The 19316-nt window shown below is 42.2% G+C and overlaps 1 protein-coding gene across 2 annotated transcripts; it reads right to left on the bottom strand.

The window, feature by feature from the left end:
• Positions 1-504: 504 nt before the first annotated feature.
• LOC137257770 (probable phosphite transport system-binding protein PtxB) lies at positions 505-15492 on the bottom strand. 2 transcript variants are annotated; one of them, XM_067795198.1, is made up of 6 exons: positions 15401-15492; positions 9882-10100; positions 9273-9420; positions 4122-4267; positions 3756-3935; positions 505-2780 (listed from the first exon to the last, which is right to left on the bottom strand). In XM_067795198.1, exons 2-6 carry the CDS (start codon positions 10078-10080, stop codon positions 2599-2601), a joined length of 855 nt encoding a protein of 284 aa, XP_067651299.1. In that variant the 5' UTR covers positions 10081-10100; positions 15401-15492; the 3' UTR covers positions 505-2598. The 2 variants fall into 2 exon arrangements, with proteins under 2 accessions (XP_067651299.1, XP_067651307.1); XM_067795206.1 differs by lacking the exon at positions 15401-15492 and adding an exon at positions 14966-15012.
• Between the last annotated feature and the right edge of the window lie 3824 nt (positions 15493-19316).

Here is a 19316-nt window from a genome sequence, read left to right as displayed (position 1 = left end):
GTTTTACATGAAGCTGAAATATGGGACGTATTTAAAACTCTTCATGGAACAATGTTTTTAAGCACTTGTCTCAATGACAGCAACATCCACATCTAAAGTGGCGTAGAATACATGTGTACCAGAATGGTAATAGCCAAGTAGCTGACAAACCTACAAGGGTAGCCTACTGAGTGAGGTAAAGTTTATGCCTGAAAGTCAACAGTGGCTTAGAGAATGCCACAATCTATTTTGGTCACACCAGAGTCCAAACTAAGTCATCTCAGCCATCTGCCTCACTACTGGCTTCATTCCTTCCACTGCTACAATCACCACCAGCAGCTGCCTCACCACCGGCTTCATCATAACTCCACCAGTCGGTGTCAACACAAGCTGTATTTACTGAAGGCATCCTGGCCATGCATCCAATTCAACATCATGACACAGTTCGGTGTTGTGCAGGTCATGTACTGAAGGTATAGTGGGCTATAGCTAGAAGTTGAAAAACAGATAATGATTTGGAAATAGTACAGGACAATATCACTTTATTGAGGTCAAGTATTTCTGACAAAACATTAGCATCAAGTCGGGTAGATATTGTTTGCTACAACAATATATCACAGCAGGGTTTCTGCTGAGTTTAGATGAGGATCCTGGATGGAAGTACATACCCAACCACCAGAAATACTTACAGTATACCCTGATTACCCTGAAAGTCAAACAGTTCCTTTAAACAACCTTGAGAGTCAAACTATTCCTTTAAACAATCTTGAAAGTCAAAACATTCCTCTAAACCAAACAAACAACATATTTAATGAAACCAGAGCTGACATGGAACCTTTTCTAAGGAAGGTTCCTCTACAGAACACCATGGTCGGTAAGCCCCAAGTTACATTTCCTGTTTGACAATACAATGAATGTCAAAGAAAGCCTACACCCTCTACAAGGGAGAAATATGAAATACTCTCCGGTGGATCACCTACCCCTGCTCTGTACCTGGCTATATATGAACAGTGAGACTCATGTGATGCACATATCATGGGTTCTACCTTCACCAAGCACTCCCTGATAAGTGAAAGACTTCAGAATATACTTCAAGGGTATAAAAATACTTTCCACATGAAATATCTCAACTCTGCTGGAATGTTGTCATGAGGCACCAAAGTTCAGGAGGTCGTCATGATCTGGTTGACACAAAAATATACCAAACCTATCAATACTGACAGTTTGTGCTCATGTTTCATTACAACCCCAGGTAAAAACTGGTGCAATATTTTTAACAATAAACAACACTACACTTCCTGTGTAAATATCCTTTGAGTAATATAATAGTAAGCAAGCAAAACAAACATGGGTGGTTTCCTAGCAAAATAATTTGTAGACAAAGTATTTCTAACGGAGTGACAAGAACAACTCTGTTCAACACAAGGATGACAAGTCACAAGACGTGGTACTCCAACAGGATAAACACTACTTCATGTATGTAATTCTGAGACTATGATTTTGGCAGCAGTCACACATTTCAATAATTCAGTAACAGTAACTAAACATGTCTGTCAAATACCAATAAAACTTATTCATAAAGATAATATTAAAAACCATATATCAATATTGCAACACAAAATCAAGGACATACACAATAACATCATAACAACTTTGTAAATCTCACCAAGTAACAACTTTTCAGTTAACAATACGTGTACAGAGATCTCACTTTTACGTCTCAGTGAGACATTTTTAGCTACTGAGATCTCTATGAAACATTCACGAACACCCACAGACAGTAATAATCTTTCAGTTTTGGTCACGAGCAACAGAACCATCACAGGGCCTGACTGTATAGAAATCACTGCACTACAACTCTCTTATGTCAGTGTTAAACTAGTTTTCCATATTTCGTGCTATGACTATTGTCTGTCTATGAATGGGAATATAGTCATGGCACTATGTTTAAGAAGTGGGATTCTGGTGGCCACATCAGCAGCCTAAAAAACTCATCATCTACAGTGGTGTTTGTTGACAGCTTGGACATCATCTACAGTGGTGTTTGTTGAACACTAGTTTACATGGTAAGATTAATTTTTCTTGCTTCACACAGAAAACCACCATGTCAATGTGAAAACACTGATATGCAAATAAAATGAAGTAAATAATGTAATAATTTTCATTAACATTTCTCAATACATGATCAAACAACCCTCGCTGAACTTAAACTGTCACTCTTCAGGGACATCATGCCTATGTAAAGCATCACAGCAAATGCCTGCAGGTAACGTGATTAGATTGTCATAAGCAGCCTGAACTCCCCAGAGAATTCAGGTAAGGCCAGACTTCTGGGAATTAATCATGTTCAGCCGAACTATTTACCTATCAAATAAAGATTTTTTTCCTCAGACAATTGCATAGTTTGTTATCTAAATTAGTTGTAGTATTTAGTAGATAACTATTTTAGCAAATTTAATTTTTCAACATTTCACAATTAGGGGGAGATGGCTAACTTGTAATCCAAGTTAAAAGAAGGATTTCCTGTGTGTGATGAGTGTACAAGTCTATCAGTGACAACTAGTGCCATCTCTCCCTAAGCAGAGCATCTGTAACCAGTGATAGACAAGATGGCCAGGTCTAGTAGTAAGCAGCCGATATGCTCATATTCTTGACCAGGTCCACGATCTCCGTCTCACGGTTGTACAGCGACATGTCAATCGGGGTGTAGCCCAGGATGTTCACAGATCGAAACCTCTCACTCCACTCCGTAGACTTGCTCACTTCTAGAAAAGCATTAGTGATCTTCCCTTTCATGTCCGCTGAAACAGGAACATCACATGAACTGACAGATTATCCTTTATACAAATTAATGAAATAATTAAACTTAAGACAGAGGCATTCCTTATATAATCTGAAGGGTTCTGTCTCTGAATGTTTGCAGCACCAAGTCTGTAGGCACCATTTATGTAGGTACCAGATATGTAAGCACTATGTATATAGGCACCACGTATGTAGGCACCAGACATGTAAGCACCACATATGTAGGCACCACATATATAAGCACCACTTATGTAGGCACCAGATATGTAAGCACCACTTATGTAGGCACCAAGAATGTAAGCACCACACATGTAAGCTCCAGGTACGTAGGCACCAGATACGTAAGCACCAGGTATGTAGGCACCAGATACGTAAGCACCAGGTATGTAGGCACCATGTATGTAAGCACCAGATATTTAGGCACCATGTATTCCTGGATGGACAACCACCAACCTGACAACCTGTTGCTGAGTACTACTGCACTGACAACCACCTACCTGACAACCTGTTGCTGAGTACTACTGCACTGACAACCACCAACCTGACAACCTGTTGTTGAGTACTACTGCACTGACAACCATCAACCTGACAACCTGTTGTTGAGTACTACTGCACTGACAACCACCAACCTGACAACCTGTTGTTGAGTACTACTGCACTGACAACCACCAACCTGACAACCTGTTGTTGAGTACTACTGCACTGACAACCACCTACCTGACAACCTGTTGTTGAGTACTACTGCACTGACAACCACCAACCTGACAACCTGTTGTTGAGTACTACTGCACTGACAACCACCAACCTGACAACCTGTTGTTGAGTACTACTGCACTGACAACCTGACAACCTGTTGTTGAGTACTACTGCACTGACAACCACCAACCTGACAACCTGTTGTTGAGTACTACTGCACTGACAACCACCAACCTGACAACCTGTTGTTGAGTACTACTGCACTGACAACCACCTACCTGACAGCCTGCTGTTGAGTACTATTGGGTAGACTGGCATGGGACCAAGGGAGGTAACTACAGCCAGTTTCTTCCTCTTTTCAGGGTACATTTTTTCAAACGTTTGCAAGGTGTTGCTGTCTATGGCTGCCCCATCAACTGTGCTGTTCAGCACCATCTCAATAGACTTGAGGTGTCCGCCTAAAATGTACAATGACTGATGCGTCAGTTTATAAACTCAATGGAGACTGAGTGTTCTGCATGCAAAACATATTTTTCCCAAGGAAACAACAAAGTAATAAAGTTCCTTTCACCTAAGTTGACTTGCAAATGATGAAATCATGCTCTAAAATGAATGAAGTGTTACGTGATTGAAGATCACGCTACCTGATTGGATGACATTTCCGAAGAAGCTTGCATTGACACCAAGGCGCTTCAATTCTGCAAGAACAATGATATTCCCACTGAGGGAGATGCTGTCATTGTACGCCCACCGACTTCCCTTCAGGTCGTGCAAGGTCTTGTACTTGGCACTGAAACACAGGACTGTGGATACAAGCCAGCTAACATGAGAGACTGACTGGTTTAAGGCAATTTGAACAGCATTTCAGACATAAGATGATGTCAGCTTGAGATGAGAGAGGCAGTCCACACCAGACATTCAGATGGAAGCAATGGCATATCCTACCAGGAGACCAGGTATCCATCCCTGAGACCTTGAGGTGATAGATTAAACTAATGGCTACCTCATGTATTGACGAATGTATAGGCACAGAAGGGCAAGCGCGGGCCATCCAAAATTTGCTTTTACTGAAAACTTGTTCCTTACAGCCCAGAGTGGGGAGGAGCGTCCAGCGTTGGAAGGGTGTTACTGTCCTATGGTAAGGTAAATAAAATCTAAAATATGTAGAAGTTAACTTACTCTTGCCGCCATGGCCACGGCTAAGAGAAACACTGTCTTCCTCGAAAGGTCCTCAAAGAAGGCCTTGTCCAAAGGCTCATAGACAGAACCTCTAAGATGCTGTAGAACAATATTTCAGTCCCAAGCTGGAGGGCCAAGCTTGACCATCTGGTCTTCCAACTTGAAGGCCTTCAGCACAGCAGTAAGTTCTGGCACCTTGGAAACTTGCATGTCACATTTCACTGCCAGAACTGAATTCAAAGCCGATAGGTATGTTCCAATAGTACTGCTTTTAAGACGTCTGGACTTCTGAAGATAAAGAAGAAACTCAGCTATCAACTGAGGAGAGACCTTTAGCGGATCTATAGGCTTCAGCCAACAAAACATCTCAGAAGAAGACCATTTGTCGTCATACAAGGATCTAGTTGACACCCGGTGAGCCAAAGCTATGACCCTAGCTACACACAAAGAATAGCCCTTTGCCTTCAAAGCTGTCTGAAGATGAACCAGATGTGAAGATGAAACCGACGAGGGTCGGGATGCAACTGATGACTTTGAGGATGGCGTAGAAGATACGGCAGTCCAGCAGGTGTCACAGGTTTCTGCTGGTGAGACTTTGCAGATCTGTGAACCATGACCTGGTTGGCCACCAGGGCGCGACCAAAAGCAGATGTATCCTCCTTGTCCGTTTGACTTGGCAGCGACTGCTGGAAGAAGAAATGGAGTCGGGAAAGCATAGACGTCTAGCCCTTCCCATGACAGGGACATCGCATTGACTGCTCAAGCTTCCGGCTCTGGGATGGGAGACATGAATAGAGGCAACTGCCGACTAAGACTGGTCGTGAACAGGTCTATCAAGGGGCAACCGTGGTTGCGGCATAACAACTGAAAGGCTACCGGATGAAACATCCATTCCATCAGAGATGGCTTGCTGGGTCTTGACAGAGTGTCTGCGAGGACATTCCTGACTCCTGGAATATGCTGAGCCTTTACTAGGTTTTCCAGATGACTGGCTAGTTGGAACATCTGATTCAGTAACTGCTGGTTGTGCCCTGACTGGGAATCATCCATACCACTGTGAAACTGTCGGATGAAATCAACTGAGTGGAATTCCTCAGAAGGGAAGTCCAATGAAGTACTGCTGGGATCACTGCTTGAAATTCTAGGCTGTTTATATGCCAGCCTTGTTCGGCACCTGACCCCAGCCATGAGGTGGTCCGACCATTGAGATGGGCACCCCAGCCTTGAAGAGATATGTCGATGAATAACTCGTGGTTTTGAGGGCAGTCAGTCAAAGAGACTCTGATGCAAACATTCAACTCAAGCGTCCACCACCGGAGATTCTGACCTACACATTGTCTGCTGAATGTGAGGCAGCAAAAACCATTGCAGCGGCCGGAGCATCAAACCTCCTCTGCATGTTAAGTCTTGGGCTGACGTGAGAAGACCAAACAGCGACTACCACTCCCGAAGGGTCAAGGGATGAGCAAGGCCTCAACTTGCAAACTTGAGAATCTTCGACCACTGATCCTGAGGGATTCTGACAAGATTGGAGTGTGTCAGAAACCAACCCCTATAAATGCAGTTTCTCGACATTGATCATCCACCCCAGTTGCTGTAGAAGACAAGCAGCAAAGTCCAGTTGTTTGCGTAGCAACTGAGGGTTGAGTTTGTTCAGGAGGGAATCGTCTATCTAGCGATTGAAGTTTATACCCCTCAGATGTAGAAACCAGGAAATTGTGGACGTAATCCAAGTAAAAAGCCATCGGGCCATGTAAAAAATTCCAAATGGGAGGACCCTCCATTGGTAATGAGAGCTGCCGAACACAAATCTAAGGAGCTTCCTATGCCGATGAAAGATTGGTACATAAAGGTAAGCATCCTGGAGGTCCAGACTGGCAAGCCACGCTCCTGGTACTAGTTCGGCCCGGATCTGTTCCAATGATATCATTCGGAAACGAAGTGGTTCCGGAAGATAAAGTCTGTTGAATGCTGCCATGTTGTGGATCATGCGCATCTTGTCTCAGTCTTTCTTGGGTACTTGAGAAATGAGTGAGTAGAACCCCGGGGACCGGTGGGGATCTTGCACTGTCTCTATTGCCTGTTTGGTTAACAATATTTGAATGTTTTCTGCTAACAGAGGATGTTGTACCTGAGAATACACACTTGACTGGGGCATCAAAGTCAGCGAAGGGGACACAGTGATTGGCAACTTGTATCTGGTCCTCAGAATGTTGGTAACAAAGAGCTCCCCCTAGATTTTCCAACTGGACCAGAAGACCCCTAGTCTCGTGCCTACAGGCGTAGGACGAACTGGCACGACTGGGGCCGGGAGGTCCCAGTTATGAGAGTCCAAAGCTTCAGCAGCCAGAGTAAGGGTGCTTGCCCCTAACCCTACTAGGTGTTGCTGGAGGCTCACGGGCACGCTCCTGCTGTCTCCTCTGTCCATCAGCGTCACTACTCCTTCGTCCACGGCCTCTGGCAAAGGAAGTCCGAATAGCCTCTCTTCTCAGAACATAACAGCGTTTGCCCCTGCCTCTCGTTGCTGGCTTCCCACGAAAGGCGGAACCCAAGACCTCAAATGTGGAAAGAGACACTTCGGTATCGGTGAGCTCTGCATGCTGCTGATACACATCCGCTTTAGCTCCAAATCAATAGCCATCAAATTGGAATCTTGAACCCAGTACGACAACTGAGGTGAACCCTATAAGCGTTTCAAGGAATCGTCCAGCAAAGCACCAGTATCGGCAAAATCCAGACTGTGAACTTTATAGTTTCCTTGATTTAGGAGCCTTGATTGTAGGATTAAGGGACAACTTGGAGAAGTCCGCGTCTCAGAAAGTAACAGCCTCGGGGACCATAGGATGCAGCGGTATCAACAATTCTGGTGAGAGTCTAATCCCCGACAGGTCAGTGTTGTTGGCTGACGGCGATGGACAATCTGGAAGCCAGTCGGCAATCCACTGTTATATCGCTGACGGTGGTAAATAGGAGCAGTATCATTTAACATATCCTCATCATAATCAGGAGAGAAGAATCGCTCCTGCGAATCCTCCCATGAGACGGCATGAGAAGCTAGGTGTTGGGAAGATGAAGGCAACAAAACACCTTCTGCAGAGTCCTTCCTGAAAACAAGAGACACATCTGGAAAGCGGGAATGACATCCAGGAAAGCACTGCGGCAAGCTTGACCTGGACATGCGGTGACGCTTCCCCCGAGTAAGCGATCTTGATCGACTATACCCCTCAGAAGATCGACGTTGTGAGCCAGATCAGGATCTGGAATGGCGGTGTCAGCTTCGATGGGGGCTACAAGAGTGATGACTGGAGTGCTGTGATCGTTCAGCCCAAGCTCTCTCCTCCACCACCTCCAACTGGCGTTGTAGATCCTCCTCCCTAGAAATAGTGTGAAAGACACGAGGAATTGTGTAACATGAAGTCAGTGTGGGCGTCGGCATAGGCGCCAGCGTACTCATCATACTGTTGTGCAGAACGGCTTAGGCACAGGCGTCAGGAACATAGTCGGCGCTGGATCAGTTGGGGAGGCACTCGTGATGGTAAGGTGGAGTCGGAAACCAAAGTAGGTGTCGGCACTGGCATTGGATTGACACTAGGTAACAGCAGGGAACGTAGTAGTTTCTGCACCCCAAATGGGAGAGCGCATCCGGCCTTGATAAGTCTACAACAGTGTCGCTAGGTTGATGATCCGGCGACCGTGTCACAGGCGCTGCTGATTCTTTCAGGATTTCCAAGGCTGACACTGAAGGAGGGCGTTGAACACATCCTCACTCAAGGACGCTTGAAGTAAAAGTGAACTTTGGATGGCCTCCTCCTGCACGGGTACAGAGATCACGTCACTTCCATGCCTGTACATTCATCAATACATGAGGTAGCCATTCATGGGAATGGCGAATCAATGACTGTCTGATCTTGTTTAGCCAAGATTGAGGTAATATGCATAAGACCTATGGTAAGGTAAGTTAAAAATTATGAAAACAATAATTTATATGTATGTTTGACAACTAAGTACTGTTGTTGATGATGTGCATTAGTTTATCCAATTCCATTAAGATTTTCTTGATTGCTACATTGCTCGACAATCTTCTTGTGGAGCAGCTGACGAAGCATGTGTCAGAGAATAGTTGATTTCAATAACATTGCAAAAAACAGTTTATAGGTTTAATTCTGCCCATAAAATGTGATCAAATGATATGCATCAAATGTTTTCAGACATTGTGAAAAGTGGCAGATGTAAAATATGAATCATAAGTCAGGTAGATTCCTAAAATTATATCACATTTTGACGTGACTACTACCTGGCTAATTATTCTGCCTCAGGTGTCTGGGGCCTCACAATGTTGTGGCTGATTATTTGTTTTGGTGTTGAAAGAGTTGAGGAGAACAAGAAGCCGAGGTCATGAAAATGTGACAGGCTCACTTTAGTTCCACAACCTGTGACCTGTCAACTACAGTTCCGACATCGCTGGACAATATATGTCATTTGTCCTTCCCACTGAAAATAGCCAAGGGTTTGTGTAATTGCCTCAGTGTGTCTAGTTCCACACCCTGTGACCTGTCAACCTGTGACCTACAGTTCTGACATCACTGTGTCCAGTTACACAACAGCAAAGAACATACGCATTATCCACGTGTACCACAACATCAGAGAAGTAGACAGGTCGGCCGAGGGCGTTGGTGTGCTGGTGAAGGGGTGCCGCTTGGCACAGTTCAGCGTACTGGTTCTTGTTCTGAGTGAGCCGCAGGAAGGCCGTGCTGCACATGAAACCTGCAGACATTACAACAAGATGAAGCTGATGGCTACTTACATCACAGCTCACATGGGCGGCAGGAAACAACGTCGGACTAGTTACAGCTATGAAGGACACACATGAAGTATGAAGGACATATTTCTCCCGTTTCAGGTTCAAATTTCACACTTTTCAAGATAATTTCAAAGATGTGATTAAACTGAACACATTCCTGGGAACCAATCATGTCGATGACTTTGATTACAACCGACTTGCAACTGGATCTGCAACGCTGGATTATGAAACTTCTATCTTTCAGCAATTCTTTTGTTCATGATACAAAGTTAACTCAAACGAGACAGGCTTCTATTTTGTGAAAATATAATTAACAAAATATATCAATTATCCTTAGGGAAATTTTATTGACAATTGCCGCTATTGTTGTGGTTGCATATCTTAGAAGGTTTAAATATTTCAGAACACTGTTGCATTAACAAACCTATATCAACTTCATCAGCTGTGAATGGGTCAACTCTAGTGGGAGGAGGACCACTCCATCGTGGCTCGTAGATGAGGGAAGCCTCCACATCCAGCACAGACTCCAAATACTGCACCACAGTCTCAAACACTTCTAGCGCCACCCCAGGGGACAGATACGTGATAATGCGGAGCTTCTGCTTCGGGGTGGGGGCGGACATTCTGCTTACACTGTCACTATCTACAACAATCACAATGACAGAATGCTCATACACCAGTGTCACGATGTAGTTAGACACTGATACTCCATCCACACAGGGTCCAGCTAGAGACACCATGGCACAGTTACATACCTCAGGAACATCCCAGTTGTCAAACACCTCAGTAACACCCCAGGGTTTCACATAGCTCCAAAACACTGGGAGTCCTGGGGACTGATGGCATATTCTTTTTGGAGTGCATTTCCAAATATGGGAGTCTATGAAACTCAGATATGTATGAAATCAATGATCATGGCTGATTCCCATTTGATAATGATTTTGTTTGGCGGACGATAGCAAGTGTCGACCAATGAGAAGGCTTGCTTTTACCTCGCCCCCTTTATGCATCCTTATCGTCCTTGCTAACGTCTGCCATTTGTCAACATAGTTTAGTTGAGGGTCAAAATCGTCTTTCAATCCACTTGTAGAAATAACAATAAAGAACTGGTAGGTGTCATGAGTGGTGATCGATAGGCCAGTCACACATGATTATGTTTAGATGATGTTTCAATCAATGGCATGTGATGGTATCATTACGATCAGCAAAGCCGGTGGGTGGGGTACACTGAAGTGTCCAGCCTTGTCTAGATATATTGTACTGAAGCATTTCAAGTAGGGTTGTCATCTTAAATTATTTATATTTTCAAAAAGAATCTTTGTCCTCGCAATGACATGAGGGCCTGTGGCAAGGACATCATGAGTCCCCTGACACTGTAGGCTGGTAAACCGTAAAGGCAGTAGTCGCATGAAACTGACATACAAGTTTCGGGAACCTGACTAAAATATGTTTCTTTTATTAAATCTATCACTTTTCACTATATCTGGAGACACTTATCAAACTTCAAATGACTATATTATTAACAGGATTAGATTTATTAACTATATTTTAGCAATGTTTTTGTCCACATCAAAGCTGTTAAGAAGCTAAGTAACAATGTTTCTAGAAAATAATTACACAAAGTGAATAAACTGAAGAAAAAAATCAACAACAGTACTCATAAAAGTTGTCAAACGTATATAATAACTTACCATATCCATCTTTTTTATGCAATCGTGTAATGTAATTTGACATCTCGGATTTTGTCACACCGAACTTTACGCTCGGACGCGATTTTTAATACTAAAATATGTGCATGAAACATTTTTGTCACAGTCATAACCAAGCACGATATGTCCACTAAGTTTCATAATATATGTATAATAGGTTATGTTTTGCCAAACATATTCAGAACAGCTGGATTTTACCCCAAACTTTTGTCCGAATGTGTCAGTTTTCATTTACGAGCACGATATCCGTTGCTGTAATATGATTGCTTGCCTTAGGCAGTCTAAGTAAACTTATCCTCAGTATTTTTCATTACACTCCACTACTAAGTCTAACAAAACCTTATGGGAGGTCGCGTCAGGTAACCTTTCAGATTGACCAATCAGAACACAGCTTACCAAAAATAAGTTCGTACCTGAACGAATGTTATTTTGCATACGCTCGCTTCCGCGTGATGCACAGGGCGTATGTACAACCACGACAACGGTGAGTAAACAGTCACTGAAAATAGTGTTTTTGGCAATATTCAAGGATGTTATATTGCAGTAATATTAATGGTAACCATGTCAACAGAAACTCCAAAGCGTATATACTGCAGGTCAAATAACTGTGTCATATGCGGATTTTTGTTTGTGGAGAGATCTGTGTCAGTGACCAGAATATTTTGAAAGTCCCTCCGATCCCTAAATAGAAGCCGTTGTCTGATTGGTTAAAGCTATTTAACCGTCTCACTTTTGATTGGACAGTCATTGGTCGCTCAAAGGTTACCTGATGCGACCTTCTACTAGGTTTTGTTAAACCCAGTGGTGGAGTGCAACAAAATACACTGAGACTAAGTTTACTTACACTGTTGCCTTAGCTCACATGCACACTTTTGAACAATCACGATCATTATAGCAGATTGCGGGAAATAAGCATCGTTAGAAACCAATCCATATCCAATAAAATCACTTCGTACAACAGCCAAAATACCATTGACAAGGGTACAGGCATACTGCTGATGTTGAGATCTCTTGAACAATACCCGCCATCAAATAAATCACCTCACATGTTATTCATACAAAGCATCGAAAACCGAGGTATTTCATGCTGTTGCATCAAATTATCGAGTGGAAAACCACTGAATTTCGGAAATAGACAACCGTACATAATATTTGAGAAATCTTTCACAAAATAATTTCCAAACATTGCATAAATGAGGACGCACTGGATTTTAGTCTGGGGGTCCTTAAATATATCTCTGCATCCAATACACAGGAATCCTGCATCACGTAAAACCCTGAACACCCCAGTGGTTAAACACCTCAGTAACACCTCCATGATTAAACACCTCAGTAACACCTCCATAATTAAACACCTCAGTAACACCTCCATGATTAAACACCTCAGTAACACCTCCATGATTAAACACCTCAGTAACACCTCCATAATTAAACACCTCAGTAACACACCTGAGCGGATAACCCCAAATTTGCCGTACAACACCTACAGTGTATCCATGGCTACCGTCCTTTCATACACTCCACTTCACCTTCAGAAGTATGTCATCTGACATGGTTAGCTGGCCAATACAGTTAATGTACATCAAACCAGTGGAGCAATAACACCACCCAGCCTCAACACAGGAACACCTGTCCCTTGTGTCTAGTAGACAGACATACATGCACAGTTCTAGAGCCACTAGGCTAGAGGGATGAAAGGTTCCTCAGTAGAGACAGTAAACTGAAATAACAATGCATATGTGTACACCAGCTCCCTACATGAAGGACAAAATTAAGGTTGTGTACTTCATCCAATAAAGGTAACTTTTGATGGTGTGATCTACCAGGACACAACAATTCTACTTGTAGCACCTACAAAGTTGAACACACACTGAAAGGAGAATGAGAGTTAAACTCAACAGTTTTTTTATACTTTTTTCATTCTTACAATGATAACCTTTTATTGATCTAAGTTTCATAATGACTGATAACAACTTTTGGTGTAAATCCCAAAAATGACATAATAATAATAATAATAATTAGTACATTTATATTGCACTAAATTAAAATATACAGCATCCTCATAGCAAAGAAAATTATAACCACTGAAAACCCAAGGTGCGAGGTTATATCAAGTAACGTCTTGTCCCACTGGGTACTCATTTTCTGCTGGCTGAACAGCGGCAATGTTGAACAAATTCACTTGGCTCTGGTGAGACCACATGCATCACATGCCACAATCCAGGCAATTAAAAATAAAAACCAATACCATCTGCCAAAATAAGACCACATAATAGCTGCCCTAGGCACATAGCGAGTGAGTGAGTGAGTGAGTGAGTGAGAGAGTGATAGGGAGCTAGCGAGTTTAGACTTTTAAAGATATTAACAACACAGCTGGGAAGTTGGGAAGACCAGAAATGGGCTCCACATATTGACCCGATATAAGAAACTTAACGTGGGGTTTTGGCTAGATTTTCCTGCCACCCTTTGGGAGCTTAGACATGTCAGAGAAAGGAAAGGTGGATGATGTCTGATAAAAGACAACAAAATATATTTCTTGTTAACTACATGTAGCGATTTAAGTTTAGAAACTTCTTCCAACGCAAACAAACTGTTTCAGTCACAGTTGTAGAATAGAAATTAGTCTTTCTTCAGGGAACTTCTGCGGGAACTATCAAATGTGCCAAAAGACAAAAGGGCTGAGAAGAACCAAATCAAAAGTGCCAATGGGAAAAATCAAAAGGGCCGAGGTGAAAGTCAAATGGGCTGTGACAAAACGTAAAAAGGGCACTGTTCTTAATCATACGGGTCAAACAGAAAAAAAGTTTGGAAAGGTTTACATTATTAATTGACACATATATCATTGAACATATTATCATCACAACAACAAAAAAATGTTAACGGCATGGTAACAGGCAAGCACGTAGCCAAAATGTCATGTAATGGCAATACATATAATTCACAATTTACTTAATTAACACAAGGTCTCATAATTAACAAAAATAATTGATCAAAATTTACACTAGTTCATTCAATCATGATGTATCTGACTTGGGGCGGACGGAGTACGACATGAAGCATTATTTGGATGATTTTGACATTTTTCGCCGAGGATAAATGAGTTAAATGCTGGTCAGTAGCAACAATGAGATTTAAACAGATCCTGTGTTGCAGTCTCCCTCACTCATAACAAGGTTCGTTGATCTACTTAAGAATCAATTTGATTCATTAGCATCGCTAAATAACAATTAAAGAAGTTCAATAAACAATTTAAGAGCTTCTAATTAGGATTTAAGCAATAGGATGTACTACTCACCTGAGCACTTACATGGACTGAGACAAGTATGCCAGCCTCAGCTGCGTGGCTATGTTTTAATTAGATTTGGATTAACACTCACAGCAACAACAAAAACAAACATCCCATCCAGATTAGTCATGACACTCAGTCAAGAAGAGTTTGTTCAAATTCCAATGAAAACCTGGGCTTTGTTTTGACCTTTCTGACTTTTCATATCCACCAATATGACTTCTAGCCTTGGCCCTTTTGACTTTTACTTTCAGCCCATTTGTACTTTTGCCCTTTGGCTCTTTTGTCCTTCGACCCTTTTGCCTACAACCCACTTTCTGCAAAAATGCTGGAAGGCAATGACAGTTATGCAAGTGTTTACAGTTAATGGGAAGCGGTTACAAAGATCTTACTTCCACGAGAGTAGAAATTTGTATGGTCGCTTTATACAATGAATACGGTAGGCCATGTGCATGATGTAGTTTGTGTATGTAACTACTTCATGTGATCAGTAATCAGTTACAGAACACAGACCTTAAGGATCATGTCGGCCAACACTGTCGACAGCTGTAGAAGACGACAAGGAAGGAAGTTAGACGGTCATGAAGGATGTATACAAGTGATGTTACTCAACACCAACGATGAGGCCCCATCAGCTGGCTTGGAAACTATTGCCTCTCTATTCTCATCGACGTGTTAGGATTAGATGCAAAATAACACTGCATGCATTGATTACAGACATCTGCATGAAACACAACATACTTACCAACGCAGTCATACAAACAGAAAAAGCCGAAATTTATGTAACCTTTTCAGGGCCTCTGTCTCACAAGCAAAGCACGATGACAGCATGAGTCGTCCACGCGAGCGACAGATTTTAAACATTGCCATCAATGACATAATCATGATGGTGCATACTTGAAATAACTAAATGGAATCGGGTACATCTTAATTTATGGCACTTCCTACCTTAACGACTGCCTTTTCACGAGCAAACGACTTCACTTCTACAGCTGACTTGACAAGAGATGACCGACTGCTCGCGGGTTAGTATGAAAGTCAAGGGGTCACCACAATGCTGGGTCATCAAAAACGAAAATTGAATTACAGAAATCTATAGTATGCATATGTCAATCACACGTGAGTGTCTATATGGTGCACATATAAAATTCCACCCAAACTCTCTTCCCTACAATGCTCGAACAAAAGCATTTTATGAGGACACTACAGCCTATATATTTTGCAACAAATACGGTATGGAATAACTGATCCTCTCAACACCGTTTTCTTTATATATTAAGTGGCATATTTTATATATTTATAATAAAATCTATTCCTTAAATTACCAATCTGACCAGATAAATTCATACTGAGAAAATAATGTTTCAAGTAATTTCAACTCCTGTGTGATGAGATTGTTTAAAGACTGTCGTATTTTGTTGGCCCCCATCTTATTTACGCAACCCTGTTTTAATCAGATTCAGTGACAGTGATTCAGTGCTTGTATGCGATTTCTGCGACTTTTACATGAGTCATGCAGAGAGAAAAAAATAAAATAGATAATATCAAGGACGGCCGATGAAACTGCTGAGTCACCCCTGTAGAGTCTGAGAAACACGGTCTGTGTTTGTTAACACGTGACTCGCTCGTGTAGGATTGGGGTTTGACAATGTAGTAGGTTCTAAATATTTGCTGTCGAGATGTGTACAATCCCTTCACACCCGTTCACATTCGCAAGTGTAAAGCAAGTCACAGTTACTGACAAAGTAAGTACAGGTTGGAGCAAAGACTACGGTGTCACCTGTCATCGCCCGGTCATGCCTTGGCTTCTTTTAGTTAACACCAGTACAAGCGTTGGGGCAGAGAATATGGTCTCCGTTTGAAGGTGTTACGTAGTAGCGCCCCGTCATTCCTTCACTACATTTAGTAAATACCAGTAGAAAGACTATATATAGTCTCTGGTTGAAGGTGTTACATGAAAGCGCACCGTCATTCCTTGACTGCATTTAGTAAACACCAGTACAAAAGGATGGAATAGAGACTATGGTTTCTGGTTGAAGGTGTTACTTGGTAGCGCCCCGTTCTGCTGTGACTATATTTAGTAAACACCAGTACAAAGGATGGGACAGAGGCTATGGTTTCTGGTTGAAGGTGTTACTTGGTAGCGCCCCGTTCTGCCGTGACTATATTTAGTAAACACCAGTACAAAGGATGGGACAGAGACTATGGTTTCTGGTTGAAGGTGTTACTTGGTAGCGCCCCGTTCTGCTGTGACTATATTTAGTAAACACCAGTACAAAGGATGGGACAGAGGCTATGGTTTCTGGTTGAAGGTGTTACTTGGTAGCGCCCCGTTCTGCCGTGACTATGTTTAGTAAACACCAGTACAAAGGATGGGACAGAGACTGTGGTTTCTGGTTGAAGGTGTTACGTGGTAGCGCCCCGTTCTGCCGTGACTATATTTAGTAAACACCAGTACAAAGGATGGGACAGAGACTGTGATTTCTGGTTGAAGGTGTTACGTGGTAGCGCCCCGTTCTGCCGTGACTATATTTAGTAAACACCAGTACAAAGGATGGGACAGAGACTGTGGTTTCTGGTTGAAGGTGTTACGTGGTAGCGCCCCGTTCTGCCGTGACTATATTTAGTAAACACCGGTACAAAGGATGGGACAGAGGCTATGGTTTCTGGTTGAAGGTGTTACTTGTGTCAAGATCACAGATGATTTTGTTTATATAATTAGTTTATGGTACTGTAAATAGATGTAGTGTGGTATTGTCAGAGTGGGTTATAAATACCAAATCCAGAGGTAAGAACCACATATGAGTATGTACTAGATCTTCAAAACCGTCTTGAGGAGACTATTCACGTAGCACAGCAAGAACTTCAAAAGAAAGCATGTAAATACAAAAAGTTCTTTGATGTGAAGTCCAAGCCAAGAAAAATGAAGGTTGGTGATAAGGTATTATTCTGTTGCCCACTGATTCAAACAAACTGTTGCTGCAGTGGAAAGGGCCATATGAAATACAGGATACCTTTGGCATTGGCAATTACAGAATACAGGTAGGTAGCAAGATCAAAACCTATCATGCCAATCTACTGAAAAGGTACATTGAGAGAGAGGAGGTCAAGGACACAGCTGTATGTGACGTCAGCATAGCTCAACTTGTGTATGTCAGTGCTGGTCTGGTGGATGTCAAGGCTGAAGAGGTGAGTATGTTAGACATAGCTTCACCTTCTTTAGTTTCTAAGGAAACGTATCAGGATGTAGACATTTCTGAAGATTTGACAGAGGAGCAACAAAATGAGGTGAGGGAGCTCATAAGTGAATTCAAAGATGTACTGAGTGATTTACCGGGGAAGGTAGATTGTATGGAATATAAGATCAAGCTGACATGTAATGAGCCTATACGATCCAAGCCCTATCCACTTCCTCATCACATGAGAGATGTTGTAGCCAAGGAGATACAGCTAATGTTAGACATGGGGGTGATAGAACCTTCTCAGTCACCATATGCATTCCCCATTGTACTTGTGAAGAAGCCTGACTCGACTTACAGATTTTGTACCGATTTTCGCAAACTGAATCAGGTGACCGTATTTGATGCCGAACCAATTACATTAGCTGATTCCATCTTTGCAAGGTTACGGAACTGTAAATATCTTACCATAATTGATGTAAGCAAAGCATATTGGCAGATTCCAATGGAAGAGAGTAGCAAAGAACTGACAGCATTTATAACTCCTGATGGATTATACCAATGGAAGGTGAAGCCATTTGGAGTAGTTAATGCACCTGCAGTATTTTCCCGACTGATGAGACAAGTATTGCACAACATACCAAATACAGACAACTTCATAGACGACATCATAAAAGGAACTCAGAACTGGTCACACCACATGGTATGTCTGAGAGCAATATTTACGAGGTTAAGACAATTCCATCTCACAGCTCGACCTTCAAAGGTAAAAGTGGGATATAAACATCTGGACTTTTTAGGGCACAAGGTGGGTAGTGGTCTTATTCAACCAGAAGGTAAGAATGTAGAAAAGATCCTAAATGTGGAGCGACCTCAAACCAAGAAACAAGTGAGAGCATTGTTGGGACTGACCGGGTACTACCGGAAATTTATCCCAAACTATGCAGCCATAGCAGTTCCGCTTACTGATCTCACAAAGAAAGGAAAACCAAACAAGGTAACATGGACAGAAAGCCAGGAATTAGCTTTCACAACGTTGAGAGCCCATGTGTCAAGTTTTCCTATCTTGAAACTGTCCGACTTGGAGAAACCATTCTTGGTAAGAACAGACGCTTCTGACGTTGGCATCGGAGCTGTACTGCTACAAGAACAGGAAGGTGAGCGATTTCCAATATTGTTTGTGAGTCGGAAGTTAGTAGATCGTGAGAGAGCGTATTCTACAATAGAAAAGGAGTGTTTGGCTATTGTGTGGACAATACAGAAGTTAGAAAGATATCTGTATGGGAGAGAATTCATCTTGGAGACCGACCACCAGCCCTTAATATGGATGACCAAGGCAAAAATGACCAATGGACGAGTGATGAGGTGGGCCCTAACTTTGCAACCCTACAGATTTCTAATTCGTGCAATCAAGGGAAGTGAGAATGTTGGGGCTGATCTCTTGAGCCGGTGTTCACCCTAGTCATATTATGTGTATGGCAGTGTGTAAATAATGTACTCTCTGCATATCCAGATTATTTGTCAGCAGCTATTTCTTATGTATTACTGTGCTATTGTACATTCAGACAATTGTGTTTTATGATATTTATGCATTAACACAAACTTAAATGTGATCTGAGTGTAATATATAATTGTACTTGTGTACAATTATTTGAGGAGGGGGAGTGATGTCAAGATCACAGATG

Source organism: Haliotis asinina, chromosome 1, assembly GCF_037392515.1.
Source record: "Haliotis asinina isolate JCU_RB_2024 chromosome 1, JCU_Hal_asi_v2, whole genome shotgun sequence".
Classification (NCBI taxonomy): domain Eukaryota; kingdom Metazoa; phylum Mollusca; class Gastropoda; order Lepetellida; family Haliotidae; genus Haliotis; species Haliotis asinina.
Note: the sequence above shows the minus strand (reverse complement) of the source record. Positions and strands in the feature narration are given on the sequence as shown.